Below are 13,528 nucleotides of genomic sequence, written 5' to 3'. Positions count from 1 at the left end.
TGAATAAAAGCTACAAAGACGTGTATTTTTATAGCTAAGGCTTTGTTTATTGTGTATGTTGGGATTGTAGTGCTGAGAGCTTCAACCCCAATTTAACCATCTGTGACTATGTCCATGGCTTGTCATAGTTTGCAGGATAATTTGCAGAAATTTGGACTATAACTGGTTGGACTCTGGCCTCATAGAAACAACCTATTCTCAGTGCTATATATAAAACTGTATATTGTAGAAGTAAAATTAACTGAATATTCATAACGTTCTGTTACTTCATAGTTATTCTGCTGCTCCTGTTTCCAAACAAAACGTGAACTGTAGTTTAAATTAACTCTAAGAGAAATCTCATTTTCACAGTGTATCCTGTAGAGTTCTTCATTGATTTTTAACTACTCTTATTCTGAAAGGTTCTTGGCATTTGGGTTGTGTACTGTATTTCAGAGGCATAGTAATTGATTTAAATCATTGCTGAAATTTATGTGCCTTTTTGGTACCAGTAATAAGGAATCAGGATGGATCTCCTTATTCATCTAGCTAACATAGGTACACTGAAATGGCCATTGAACTGTCATCAGAGCTCAGCCCTAACTGACTAACATGGGATTCCAGCTCCAAAATAAAAATAAATCTTTTTTAGTATATGTTCTGGAGTGTTTAAATATTCCATAATCGCTTTGTTTTTCCCTTTAGCCAAACCAACAAGTTTATCACTTCCGTTGACGCCCGAGTCACCAAAGTAAGTACTAAAAAGTGCAAGCATTTATAAAAGGGAGGGGGGTTCAATAGATTTTGGCTACAGCAACTCCATTTCAGCTTGTTTTTATAAATGTGCCCTGTCTTCCAGTGATCCCAAGGGTTCCCCATTTGAGAACAAGACTATTGAACAAACCTTAAGTGTGGAACTCTCTGGAACTGCAGGTGAGAAATTGGGTGTGCTGGCTCTTGCTTTAAGCATGGCTTGTGTGTGCGTTTGTTCATTTTAATATACCACATGTACACCGAGATCTTGCAGAAATCTCCAGGAGGTTAACTTCAATGCAGTTTAGCATTGACTCTTTATCGAGTTACCTGAGAAGGAATGTGTTTGAAAATATGGCTCCAAACCTGCACAAGAGAGAATAATTTCTTGAAAAATATGAATGAAACCATTTATCTCTTATACTTCCCCATTTCCCCCTAGATTTGTGTACTGCTGAGCACCATCTTTCAAAGACAGACCCCACAGCACAGTGTAATAGATGTTACAGATGGAAAAGTTATGTCATCCAGTCTGTCTCCAGGCCAGTCTAGGGTTGTACGTGACTGCATGTTTCAGTGCTTTGTCAATTCTAGATTAATATGTCACAAATAACAGCTTTCTCCTCTACCACTGAAAAACTATACCATACCTTAGAGGTAATTTTTTTAAATTGGTATTCATTTTATATTCTTGCTTTATTTCTTTCTTTAGCTTCACACAATCCCCCTTTATCCTCCTCCTCCTTTCAGATCCATGGTGTTTGTACCTTTTGAAGATTTGTAGATTTTTTTTTATCGTGTTCTGGTTTAGTTCATGCATCACCCATTGCGCTCATTTAATTCAGCAGCTCTTCTTTCCACTAAATCCAATTCTTTCAGACTCAGATCTTTTTTACTGCTTTCCTCTGAGCTCTGCTTTTCCTCCATTTTCCTGAAGTGTCCAGAACTGAGCACAAGAGCACACACTGAGATTTGCCTGATCTATTGCCAAGACTGTTTTCTTCCTCAGTTGTGTAACACTGAAAAATAAGAGATGTAGTTGGCACATGTTTCTCCCAGGATAACAGTGGATTGTAAATTATGTGATCTCTAGCATTTTGGGAGGAACTGCAAAATATATCTTCAGGTACCATAAATCAACTTGGTACCTCTAAATTTAGTGGCAGATTTACACAAGAGCAGGCCCAAGCACTAGATCTGTGTATGTACTTTGAGCTTTCAGCTCCATACAATCATCATTTCACTTTTTCAGAAAATTCTTTACTAGTTCAGCGTTAAAACATGCACACTGCCCTCTGCTATGTCCTGAAAAACTGCAGTCTGAATCATTCCTCTCGTGGCAAAAGGAAGCATCCTTGCAATACACCTTCTTTTCACAAATCCAACACAAGCACGGCAAAATTCACTGTATGCAGCAGGATAATCCCATTCAGTGCCAGCAGGTCTGAAGCATGGAGAAGCCTCTTTTATCATTAATGGAGAGCAAATCTGCACAAGGGTGCCCATTTGTAAGCACACTGGTAAGTCAGTGCTTAGTGCTGCCAACTGAAAGAGGCAGATGAGGTGACTACAGCAGACTGGTACAAGCAGCCGTTGAAATTGCTGAAGGGAGCAGTGTTTTCTCCCAGCCAGAAAGTCAGCAGCCTGCTCTTCCATCAGCTGACTAGACAGAAAGTGGGAGTCGGTCTGACTCCTGGGTAGTCCTCTAGTATTTCTCCATAGTGGCAACATGAATGGTCATGGTATTACTAAATTCATTCTGCTTTATCATCTGTGCACAGAGGAGGAAACAGAACAGCTCTGTGGTTGTTTTAGAGAACTAGCACATTAAAAATGCACCTGAAGCTGTGAAACAGCACAACTGGACTAATACAAGAACAGGAATGTCGTGCTATAAAAATACGATTTGATGGTTTTTTCCCCTCTGGAAGTAAATAGAGTCTAGCTAGAAAATAAACTGATGATAATCAGGAAGGGAAAGAGCTGATGGAGCATGTCTGCCCCAACTGGAGCTGGGGTATTGTTATCAACTAGAGCCACATGATGATGTCTCTTGGACTTCATGTTGCATTTGCTCTGGCCTTTGCAATGCCTAGTGAGGAAGTTTCAGGATATAGTACTTCATGAGTTGGTAACTGTATTCAACTCTGCCTTCACAGATACAAGGATTTTATTTTTATACTCGTATATGTATATAAATCTCTAAAAATATGAGTACTTCTGCATGTCTTAACTTTTAAACTCATTTGTATTGCAGTAGAGTCTTGTGTCATGAGTCTGCTTTTGTTGGAAGCAGACAATTCCATAACAGAAACAACCTTGGGTACTGAAGAACTCAGAGTGTATGTGAGTAAATCATGGCAGAACTGGGACCTGCTTCAGTTAAAAAATAAAAACAAAACAAAACAAAAACAAAACAAAAAACCTAACAAAACAAAAAATGAATGGAAAAAATAGTGGCAGTAGTGATTAATAACACCTTGAAGTTCCTTAGTGAGACCCTGGCAACTCCAAATTATATCCAGATAACAGCATTGCTCATTGTCCTTATATAGGGCAGCTTGCACTGTACAAGAACTATTTATTATAATTTAAATAGGAGTTGCCTTGATCTTACTGCTGAATTGAAAAGACCATTAGGAGTGCTGCTTGCACTATCGAAGCACAAAGTATTTTAATATAAATAGCAGCTCTCTTGATCTCTTTCCTGAAAAAAAAAAACACATCGGTTCCCTCACTGATGAATTAACTATAGAGTAGAAAAAGAAATAAATAAAAGCATTTCCCACATGAGCCATCAATCTTCGTCACACACACATTTTGGATTCATGTATCTAAAGTCAAACTGAAACCATTCTCTTGCTATGCTGTATCTTGCCTTACAATGGATTTGTTAGTAGTTCTGAATGTAACTTTGTCCTCCCTAAAACTGTCAAGACATTTATTTGTCAAATTACAAGGAACAAATATTTTTGTAAAGCGTTTTCAAGCCACACATAAGAATTCTTTGAATGCACTTTAAATAAGTGGCCTGTGATAGAGGGTTAAGTCCATTGCTGTCTACAATCCCAACTCCTGCAGCTGATTTCTAGTGCTATTCAAAGGAAAATGGACCAGAGCATCACCACATGGAAGGAGCTCTAGGTGATCATAATTCAGTGGATGAAATTTCTGTGTAAGGCAGGTCTTATTTGGAGTAAGAGGATCGCAAGAGGTCATTCTCCCTTTATTTTCATGGCTAGCTGCATTGCCAGTGCCTTGCTAATATGCAGTGGGCTTGAACTTGTCTAATGTCTTCCAGGAACGTGGGATGTTTCTGTGTCACTGGACGACTTCTATCCTCTTTGTTACCAGTCAGGTTGAGGGGGCACCTGCAGGTACAGGGACTATAGAAGGATGACTCACCTTCTGGAGGTGGCTGTGTTAATCCTGGTGATTTAGGCATTCTCAGTGACTGTCTTAGACTTCCTGCTGCACCTCTGAATGCCAAAAGTTAGATGGTGTGGCTCCTGTATGTTTGAAATTTATCTCTCTGTTCTGCCAGTGTCTTTCTACACCTTCACTCCTAAATACTCGAAGCCATCATGTAAGTGCATGAAGTGAGTTCACAAGCTTAAGGCTCAAGCAGTAGGTGGAAGGCTATTTCCACCCTCTTACCTACAGCAGGTGATGTGGTGAAATGTCTCACTTGCATACAGATCCGTGTGATTTACCAGCACATAAAACTCCTCCCTGGTCTTCCTTCCATGCAGACTTTTATTTCTCAAAAAGGATGGCAGAAAAGGCTTTATGAACACAATCAACTTGAATAAAGATTTGGAATTCATAAGCATCCTTGAAGATACTTATACCCTGCTATTTGCCCACTTCTAGACCTGAGTTATCTTTTACTTGTATGAACAAATACTTAAGATCTATCCTATAAAAACTTGTCTGACCTCAGAATGTTTTCTGATAAAATGAGATGTGAGATGCCAAGAGTTGTCCAGAGGGAATATAATCTAGTAAATTATTTGATATTTTCAGGCATCTGTGTTTATTCTCTGGAGCACTGACAACAGGATTAAACTAAATACTCAACAAGTAACATAGGTTTTTATTATATGATGGCTATTTAATTACATTTTTCTGGCTTTTGCAGTCTTGTGCCACACAAAAGCACTTCTGATTCTTTTCCTGAATTGAGATGTTATCTTGTGCTCAGTGTTTTAAGTGATCTTAAATAATGTTTGCCTTGACAATCCATTTTCAAACTTCTAAGGTATAAAAGAATTCATTTTCAATGCCTCTGAAAAGCTCAATGAACATGTAGAAAGGTTCCAGGTCTGTGTTCTCCAAAGGACGCTAATTCTCAGCCCCGTCAAAGCATAACAAATGTCATCTAACATTTAAGTGCCGAAAGTTACAGTAGAGGCTTAGGAAAGATCCATGGCTACGTAAAACAGCATTGCAAATCATTCCTAAAAAGTCAAGATGTCACATTTTTATGCAAAAGCACTCCCATAATTTCTGTTGGAACTAAATGAGTTACTGAAGTTTTGTTTTGTTTTTCGTGGAGTTTTGGAATATATGAAAAGCATTTCACTCTCCCAGAGACTTGAAAGAAGTCTCTTGGCTAAGGTTGCAGAGTCGGCACACAGGCAAACACCTTTTGTTGCACAGGCTCAGGAAGGACGGTGCTGTTTCAGCAGCAGTGCTGCCAAATTGATGTAAGCTGTTTTCAAGCACAAGATCACCGAGTGAGTTCATAGTATGTAGACAGAGCAAGGCAGAGTGCAAACGTACCGTTTACCAAAGCCATTCAATTAAAGAAAAGTCCCTACAAAGAAAATGGTTTTATAGCATGTCATGAAAAAATACTTGCCTTTTACTTTAAAAAGAAAAAAGGCTGTTTAAGGGGGGTGATTGTAAAGTATGTACCACTTCTAACAGATTTGCTGTGCAGAAGTACATAAGTGTGAGTGATGTAGAGGTACTTGTTTATTATAGAGCACATTTCAATGCAGTAATCATAAATATTGCTAAGGTTGTGCTCTGTTGAAATATGACCTACATACTCTTGATTGTTTGTGTTACGTGATTTGTCTGACACCCATTACATTCTGGGTAATGGCAGCCATTTGTTGCTGTGCACAGCAGGCTCTTTTGACAAAAGAAAATAGGCAGCAATAAAAAAGCTATAGTCTGAATTACATTCTGCACAGCGCTGCGCTGCTGAGAGTTTGTGCAAGTGTGTTAACAATGCTCTGAACTGCCTCTTGTCAGCCTTCAGCCCATAATGGCCATCTGTCCTTCCATAAATCTGTCAAAACCTGCTAAGTTCAAGAGAGAGCACAGAATATACCTTGTACCGTCAACGCTAAAATGTACACATTGGCAGTGAAAGTGGCACGTGTGAAATAATCCAACGGTGATAGAATATTGTAATGCCATTGATGTGGGATCATGGTCCTCAGTGGAGATTACCAGGAATTAGTGTAAAGATGAACAAGTGTGCAGCCAACTGGTTTTCTCAAAGTTCATGATCTGGAGATCGGTTATGGGACACGCTGAGCTCTGTAGACTCTGGAATGTTGACATGAACTCAGAGCTTCACTCCCTCCTTCATCCCCCTATGGAGGTTTGTTCAAAAGTTAAATGAACATTTTCCAACTTTCATCTGTTCCTGTGTACTTCCTGCTTCTGCTGAAAACCAGGAAAAAAGCCAAAATAGAACGAGGAAGCCCTTTCTTAGGCTGTCTCCAGCAAAGTTCTGCCAGCAAGAGAAGCGCCAGTAAATTTAGCTCAGTCTGTACTTTTGTGAGGGCTTTTTTTTGGTAGGGCTTTTTTTCTCCTCCTCTAAAGATTGTTGGAGTCCTTGTCAGGCTTCTGGAAATAGTTGTACTCTGTGTTTAGCTTGCTTCCTGCTGGAGCTAGCTTTAAAGAAGTGAAAATGGAAACAATATTTTATCTTAAATATTGGATTATCTCTGGGGTTTCTTTGCCTGAAGTTCTTAAATATGCATGTTCACTGTGGAGTGGTTGTATTTCTGCTTCATTCTCTCTAAAACTACATCCAAAAAATCAGTAATGAGCTCCAGAGCTGCTTCTTGGGGGCTGTATAATTTCATGAATAAAAGTGACAGTTCTAAACTTTTTATATAAAAACCAGTCTGCTTACTCAAATCCTTGTTGAAACTGAGCTCGGAATTTTAACTTGAAAATTACTATGGAGGAATTTTGAACAGGATTATTTGTTTTACCAAAAATTCACTTGGTAGTCAAAAATACTTGTTAGTGAGGAGGTGGGTAAAGTGTGAAATACACACTGCTAACTCAAGCTGGATTTTTGTGAAGGAAGAAAAAATTGAGGACTCAAGTTAAAGGAAATAGTTTAACAGTGATGACTTCGCACAAAACTTTTTTGCTCTTAAAATCTGAGGTAACTAGAGTTTTAGGTGTCATTATCGTTGCCTTGGTTTCCCTTTCTGTGGCATTAGGCTCATAACTATTTTTTCCAAGCATTCAGTCAAAATCAAGCCTCTCTTTCACATCAAGTATTCATGCTTTGGTACTTCTATCTTCTTTTTTCTGGAACAAATTCATTGCAGCTAATGCAATGGGACTCCCATTCTCCATTCATGCTCCTTAGGGAGCACTACGCATTGATGGACACTTTTCCTTCTTTACAACAAAACACTATAAAACGTGTTTCATTTGCATTTATCTGCTGAGCCCTGTTGCAGTACCAAACAAAATTCTATAGCCATGTTTGACGCACACATTTCCTGTAATGTGCCTGCTCTCTCTTTTCATTCTTGCTAATGAAAGCTCATTACTTGGGCTAGACGAAGAAATCTATGGCAGCATCAGCCTCTGGAGTAGTTAAGGATGGTCTAGATTTTCTAGAACTCCCTACTCTCAGTCTAATTTGTTAAATTTTAAGCATATATACTTCTAAATTACATCAATTGGACAGATCAATTGGACAGAAGCAAATTTTTCAAACATAGTGCACTAAGTACCTTCCTGAAAAGTAAATGTTTCCTGGACAATGTCTGCTGTTTGCTGTTACTCTGCCCTGGTATCCTGGGTTATCCTCTTGTAAAGTCTGAAGAAATTCTATGATTTCTACAGAAAATATTAAGAGTTATATTATACCCTTATAAAAATAATTGCAAGATGCCATGTTCATTCCCAGGTTTTACTGGAATGGTCCTTTCTGGCATTTTGTTTTACCATAGTGATACAATCTTTTCCAATTATGTGAACAATCCTGGCTTTTAGTGGTATCTTTAGCCTTTGAATACTTATCTGTTTCATTTTGACTCCCTACTTCCTGGTTCTCACTAATACTTAGTTCTAAATGCAGTGATTCATTACAGTTGCAGTTGTCCTATTGTTCACTTGGATTTCAGTTGCAGAACCACATTTCAGGCAAAATGTATTAGTTATGCTTACAAGAATGTATTATACATACATTAGCAAAGGTTTACTAAGTTAATGAACTGTAGAAACAAAGAGTCACTGCAGTTGAGTTGTGGAGTTGCTGTATTTCCTTGCTTTCAAGATCTGTGTCCTATTGAGGTGCCTTTGGTAGCACTCATTTTTCCCAGACTTGCTTTTATTCAGGTTTTTGTCTGCTAATTTCTTTAGGTTTTTGATGGTGCCAGTCTTTTGGCTTTTGATTTTTATATCAAAATCTTTTTGATTTTTTTTACAAGAAAAAAAAAAAAGTCTTTTGGTTTTTATCCCTTGATCTTTTCCATCAGACTCTACAGAGAGTGAGGCGGATGTCATGGAGGCAGGGGAGGGACAGAAATGATGCTGAAGATTAACGGCAATGCATTAGTTCTGTTGCTATTGTTGTTACCAGACCTTTTGTGTCTCACATCTTTATTCCCAGTATTAGCAGTGTTAAAGTGCCGTAGAACGGCTCTTGCATTGTATCGAGTTTTAGAGAAGCACATAGCCGCCTTTGTAAATATTGCAAGTGTGTTTAAAAATATTCTGTTCCTCCTTTTTCCCCCCTTAGGCCTAACTCCACCTACGACCCCTCCTCATAAAGCCAACCAGGATAATCCTTTTAGGACTTCACCTAAGCCGAAGTCATCATGCAAGACTGGTGTACCACCTTCAAAAAAGCCCCGCTATAGTGAGTCTTCCAGTTCTCAAGGAAATAACCCAATCAAGAAGGGTCCAGAACAGTCTGAGCTGTACGCACAGCTTAGCAAGACTACAGTATTGTCCAGTGGACATGAGGAGAGAAAGACAAAACGGCCCAGTTTGCGGCTATTTGGTGACCATGACTACTGTCAATCAGTGAGTTCAAAATCAGAAATACACATTAAAATATCCCAGGAACTTCAGGACTCCAGACAACTAGAATTTAAGGATTCTTCACCTGGGTGGCAGTGTCAGATTTGTTGTTCTTTAGAACAAGACCAGTATTTTAAGAAAGAGACTTTACAAACAAGTAAGCAGGGATCCCATGGTAATAACAGAAAACAGCTCCAAGACCAGGAAATTCGGGCTGAACTGAATAAGCATTTTGGTCATCCCAGCCAAGCTGTTTTTGATGAAGAAATAGATAAGACCAGACAACGAAGGGACAGTGATTACAGTAACGAACAATTCTCCAAACTACCTATGTTTATAAATTCAGGACTAGCAATGGATGGTCTGTTGGATGACAGTGAAGATGAAAGTGATAAACTATGCTACCCTTGGGATGGGACACAAGCCTATTCATTATTTGATGTTTCGCCTTCTTGCTCTTCATTTAACTCTCCATGCAGAGATTCAGTGTCTCCACCCAAATCCTTACTTTCTCAAAGATCCCAAAGGACGCGCTCTAGATCAAGGTCCTTTCCTCAACGCAGGTCTTGTTCCCGTTCTCCATATTCCCGATCGAGATCAAGGTCGCCCTGTAGTAGATCCTCTTCAAGGTATGGTACAGCAAATTCGTGTATCATCATCATAGTTAATACAAAGGAAAACAGCAAAAACATAAAGCAACTTGAAGGAAAGAAAGAAAAAAAACAAGAAACAAATTCATCCAGTGCAACTTGTTCTATTGCTCCTAAGCTGATTAACTCTGAAGGTTAGGGGGTTGCTACAGAAACACTTGTTGCCAGTGTCCTTTAAATTTGCCAAGTTTACACTTTCTGAGTGGAGCCAATCAGGTCAGCAGCAGAGCAACTGGGGAGAGATGTACACAACTAACCTTTCCCATTATCTGTGAGCTGCCCGGTGCCAATCTGGCTGCAGTCCCTATCAGATGAAGTTGACAGTGGCTGACGCTCTGTTCTGTGTTTGCCTTAATAAGGAACGTTACCGAAGGGGGGGTGGGGGGGTGTAAATCACCAGAGGCCTCTTAGTTGACTAGGAGATTGCAAACTGTCATTGGAAAATCTCACTGGTAGCTTAGAAGAAATTGCGAGTTTGGAGAAGAGGTAGAAAATGGTGTTGATAGATTCCAGCTGAATGACAGAGGTGAATTTGTTTCTTCCTGCAGATCTTGTTACTATTATGAGTCCAGCCAGTGTAGACACCGAGCATACAGAAGTTCTCCCTTACGTGCAAGATCGCGATCCAGATCACCGTACAGTCGCAGACCCAGGTAGTACATCTAGCCAGCATTTGGTTTGCTTTGCAGGTGCTTCTCAAGAGATAATGAAGCATTCCAGAAATTGTATTACTAATTTTGCATTCACAAATGCAGGTGCTTGATTTAATGACTAAGTTGTGTTTCCTAGATATGACAGCTATGAGGAATATCAGCATGAAAGGCTGAAGAGGGAAGAATACCGCAAAGAGTATGAAAAACGGGAATCTGAAAGGGCCAAACAAAGGGAGAGACAGAGGCAGAAAGCAATTGTAAGCACTCTGAAGATAACTTTCATTTTGAAATAGATTTCTGTTTCTTTTCACAGATTTCTAAAGATAGAACTCAGATTTTATTTTCTTTGTTTTTTTATAAAAGAAAAAGTACTGCAAAAATCTGCTTATGTATTTCTGAGTATTTTGAATTTTAGGCAAATATGTGTTTTGATAACAATTTGTGTTTTGGTGTTACAATACTAATTTTTTCAGGTTCTAGAAATTGCAATTCTCCAAGTTTTTTTCTGTCAACAGATACAAAAGGCTTACTACAAAGAGGTTTCATCCCAAGCAACAGACAATGAAAAGTGACCCAATTTCCTATACAGAACTATCAGTGAACCTCCATTTTATATTATATATATCACCTACCAGAGTGCCACTAACCAATGTTTATTTTCTATATTTCTGGGTTTTTTTTGAGTAAGCAGTGTAAGGAGTTAGCTTGCGTACCAGTTGCTGGACTTTCATAGTAGCTGTAGTTGTCTATATGGAGGGTGCAGACAACAGGATGCAGAACTGGAATCCAAAGGCATGGCTTTAACTTTTTTTTTTTTCCCCTATCAATGTCTCAGTTAATTTGCAAGTTATTTTTAGCAAAATAAATAGTCTGAAGACATGATGCAATTTTAAAATGTCATTAACACTGGCCCTTTCATAATGAATATGTATTATTTAATTATTTTGTTCATCAAAGTCATGTGTGAAACAACCGAAATACCTAAGGCGACGGAAATACCTGTGTGGGAGTGAGCAACTCTCTGGGCTATTGTAACAGTAGGACAGAAGAATGGCTAGTAAATGGACAAATGGCTTTTACCCCTTCGGAAACTGTGTTATGGTTTTGATAAATGTAAATCTGGACTCCTCTTGTAATTGCTGAGGACATTTTGTGTCTCACCGTAACATTTTCCTCTTTGTTGTCTGCCCTGCTCTGTCCATTTTGTTGTATTTGAACTTCACTGCTGTTCTGGCTGTGCTCTGGCTATCTCATGAACTAGTACAGACTGGGACACTTGATCTTTGTTTCCAGATTTTGCCTTACTGTTATGTCCAGGGCTCACCAAAATGAATACGTCTTTTTTCCAGTGCTTTTAGTGGACTTTGTAGTAAAAGGTGATTTGTCACACACTCGTCAGTGTTTATCTTAATACTTACACCTACAGAACTGGAAGCATGTAGGGATTGATGGAGACTGATGTAGTCTACAGCAATAAGTAGTTCTGGAGGGCAATAGATACCTTTATTTTCTGGTGGGTTTTTTTTTTCTCTGCTACTGTTGTTCTTACTGAGCTTCATCAAATCATTTCACTTTTCTCTGCTTCAGGCGCCCTATCTACAAAGTGTGGCTGATAGGTATATTTTGTAAAGCATAAGATTTAGAGCTGTAACATGCTCTGCTGTACTGATTTGAAACTCAGTGAAGGCAATGGAATTATTTTGCTTGGCTTCAGACAGGGCTATATTTAAGTCGATTGTTGCCATTTATTTTAAAATATCTGGTTTCCATCTGTTTAAAGATGTACGCTACGTTCCAGCAATCATAACTTACACTGGCTGTTCTCTCTTAGATCTAACACAAATTAGAAATTCAAGTAGACCTCTGTCCTGGATGTATCTTGCTACTTCTCAATTACTACACCTTACTGGTATAAATAAACATGAACCCTCCTGAGGAGGCAGAAAATTTGTTCTATTAGAAAATATACAAATACTTGGCAAGTAGCTAATCAAGAGAAAAAGTAAAAGGGAAGAAAAGAAACTTAAGAAGCTGCAGATATGCTGCATCATAACTTCCTATGTTAAAAGTTTAGACATTTCAGAGCCAAGGTTGAACTTACTTTATTTCTAAAGTGAGCATTGTTCTTAGAATTCACTTCATTAATGAGATTATTTATTAATAAGCATAAATAAGTCAGAACTAAAAAGAAAATAAATATAAATAAACAGAACATGGCAAAAAATTAAAATCCAGTCACCTGTGGAAGACCTGCAGGAGACATAGATGAAATCCTGTTAACTCCTTCATCCAAAGTCTATGAGCACTTTTACTTTAAAAAGCTGTATTGAATCATGCAGTTTATCCCCTGTGCAAATAAGTAGGGGTTAGGGGACAGAGAAGAAAGGAAAGCCCTGATCCCATGAAGTCAGTGATAAAACCTGTATTATTTCTGTAACATTCTCTGCTACTTTTTGTACTCCTTTTGGCTTACTGGTCTCATCTGTGTTACTCTCATCTTGAGGGAGGAACTCATTTATGGTCCAGCTACAAGAATCTCCTCTCTTTTTCCTTGAACTCCTTCTACAGTCCCATAAATTAAGATTCCTTTGCTCTCTGCACTGGGGAATTTTTTACTTTCTAGCCCATTCTTGTGCTGACAGAACTGGCTCAAGGCCACATACATACAGATGCTGTTAAAACGGTGGCCCAAGATCAGGCACTACTAATGCCCTCAGTGTTACACAGGGCATGTGGCTTTTCTTCATAAGAAGCACTGTGCTATTATGATCTCAGGAATTAGTTGTAGAAAGGATGCACAGTGGAAAGGGAACAGAAATTATGACTGAGCTAAAATCCGCCAGGTATTATTGGCTCAATACCTAGGAATTAGTGTCTGTGTGACAGCAAGAGTGGGAAACCTGGGGAAAAGAAATGAGAAGAAAATTCTCATATTTTAATCTGTCAAAGCCATATGTGAAGCAATGCCCTCTGATTGTGCAGACAGCTGGTATTTTGGCAGATGTGAAGACATAGGCAGAATGCTGAGGAGGCTTGTTTTAGAAGCCTGTGTTCATGCTATGTAGCAGAGATATGTTTAAGCACCTCCCCCTTCACACACCACCTTTGCTGCAGTAGCTTCAGATCAGGTGGAAACCTGGGCTGCCATTTCCCTGTACGGATTCCTGAATTCCTACCTAGGCTTACAGCCGTATA

General features: G+C 38.8%; 1 protein-coding gene across 5 annotated transcripts in view; it reads left to right on the top strand.

The window, feature by feature from the left end:
* Positions 1-13,528, top strand: part of PPARGC1A (PPARG coactivator 1 alpha) — a 369,556-nt gene that overhangs the window by 342,399 nt on the left and 13,629 nt on the right. For 4 of the 5 annotated variants that reach the window (XM_061379712.1, XM_061379710.1, XM_061379711.1 and 1 more), the window contains 5 exons: positions 685-730; positions 839-912; positions 8,747-9,659; positions 10,229-10,333; positions 10,470-10,590. In XM_061379712.1, the coding sequence (XP_061235696.1) occupies positions 685-730; positions 839-912; positions 8,747-9,659; positions 10,229-10,333; positions 10,470-10,590 (1,259 nt within the window). The remainder of the gene's footprint in view (positions 1-684; positions 731-838; positions 913-8,746; positions 9,660-10,228; positions 10,334-10,469; positions 10,591-13,528) is intronic. The other variant, XR_009729473.1, reaches the window with a different exon arrangement.

Source organism: Neopsephotus bourkii, unplaced genomic scaffold (genome assembly GCF_033783945.1).
Source record: "Neopsephotus bourkii isolate Nb327-2 ecotype Australia unplaced genomic scaffold, CSIRO-AGI_Nbou_v1 NB_1780, whole genome shotgun sequence".
Lineage (NCBI taxonomy): Eukaryota > Metazoa > Chordata > Aves > Psittaciformes > Psittacidae > Neopsephotus > Neopsephotus bourkii.
Note: the sequence above shows the minus strand (reverse complement) of the source record. Positions and strands in the feature narration are given on the sequence as shown.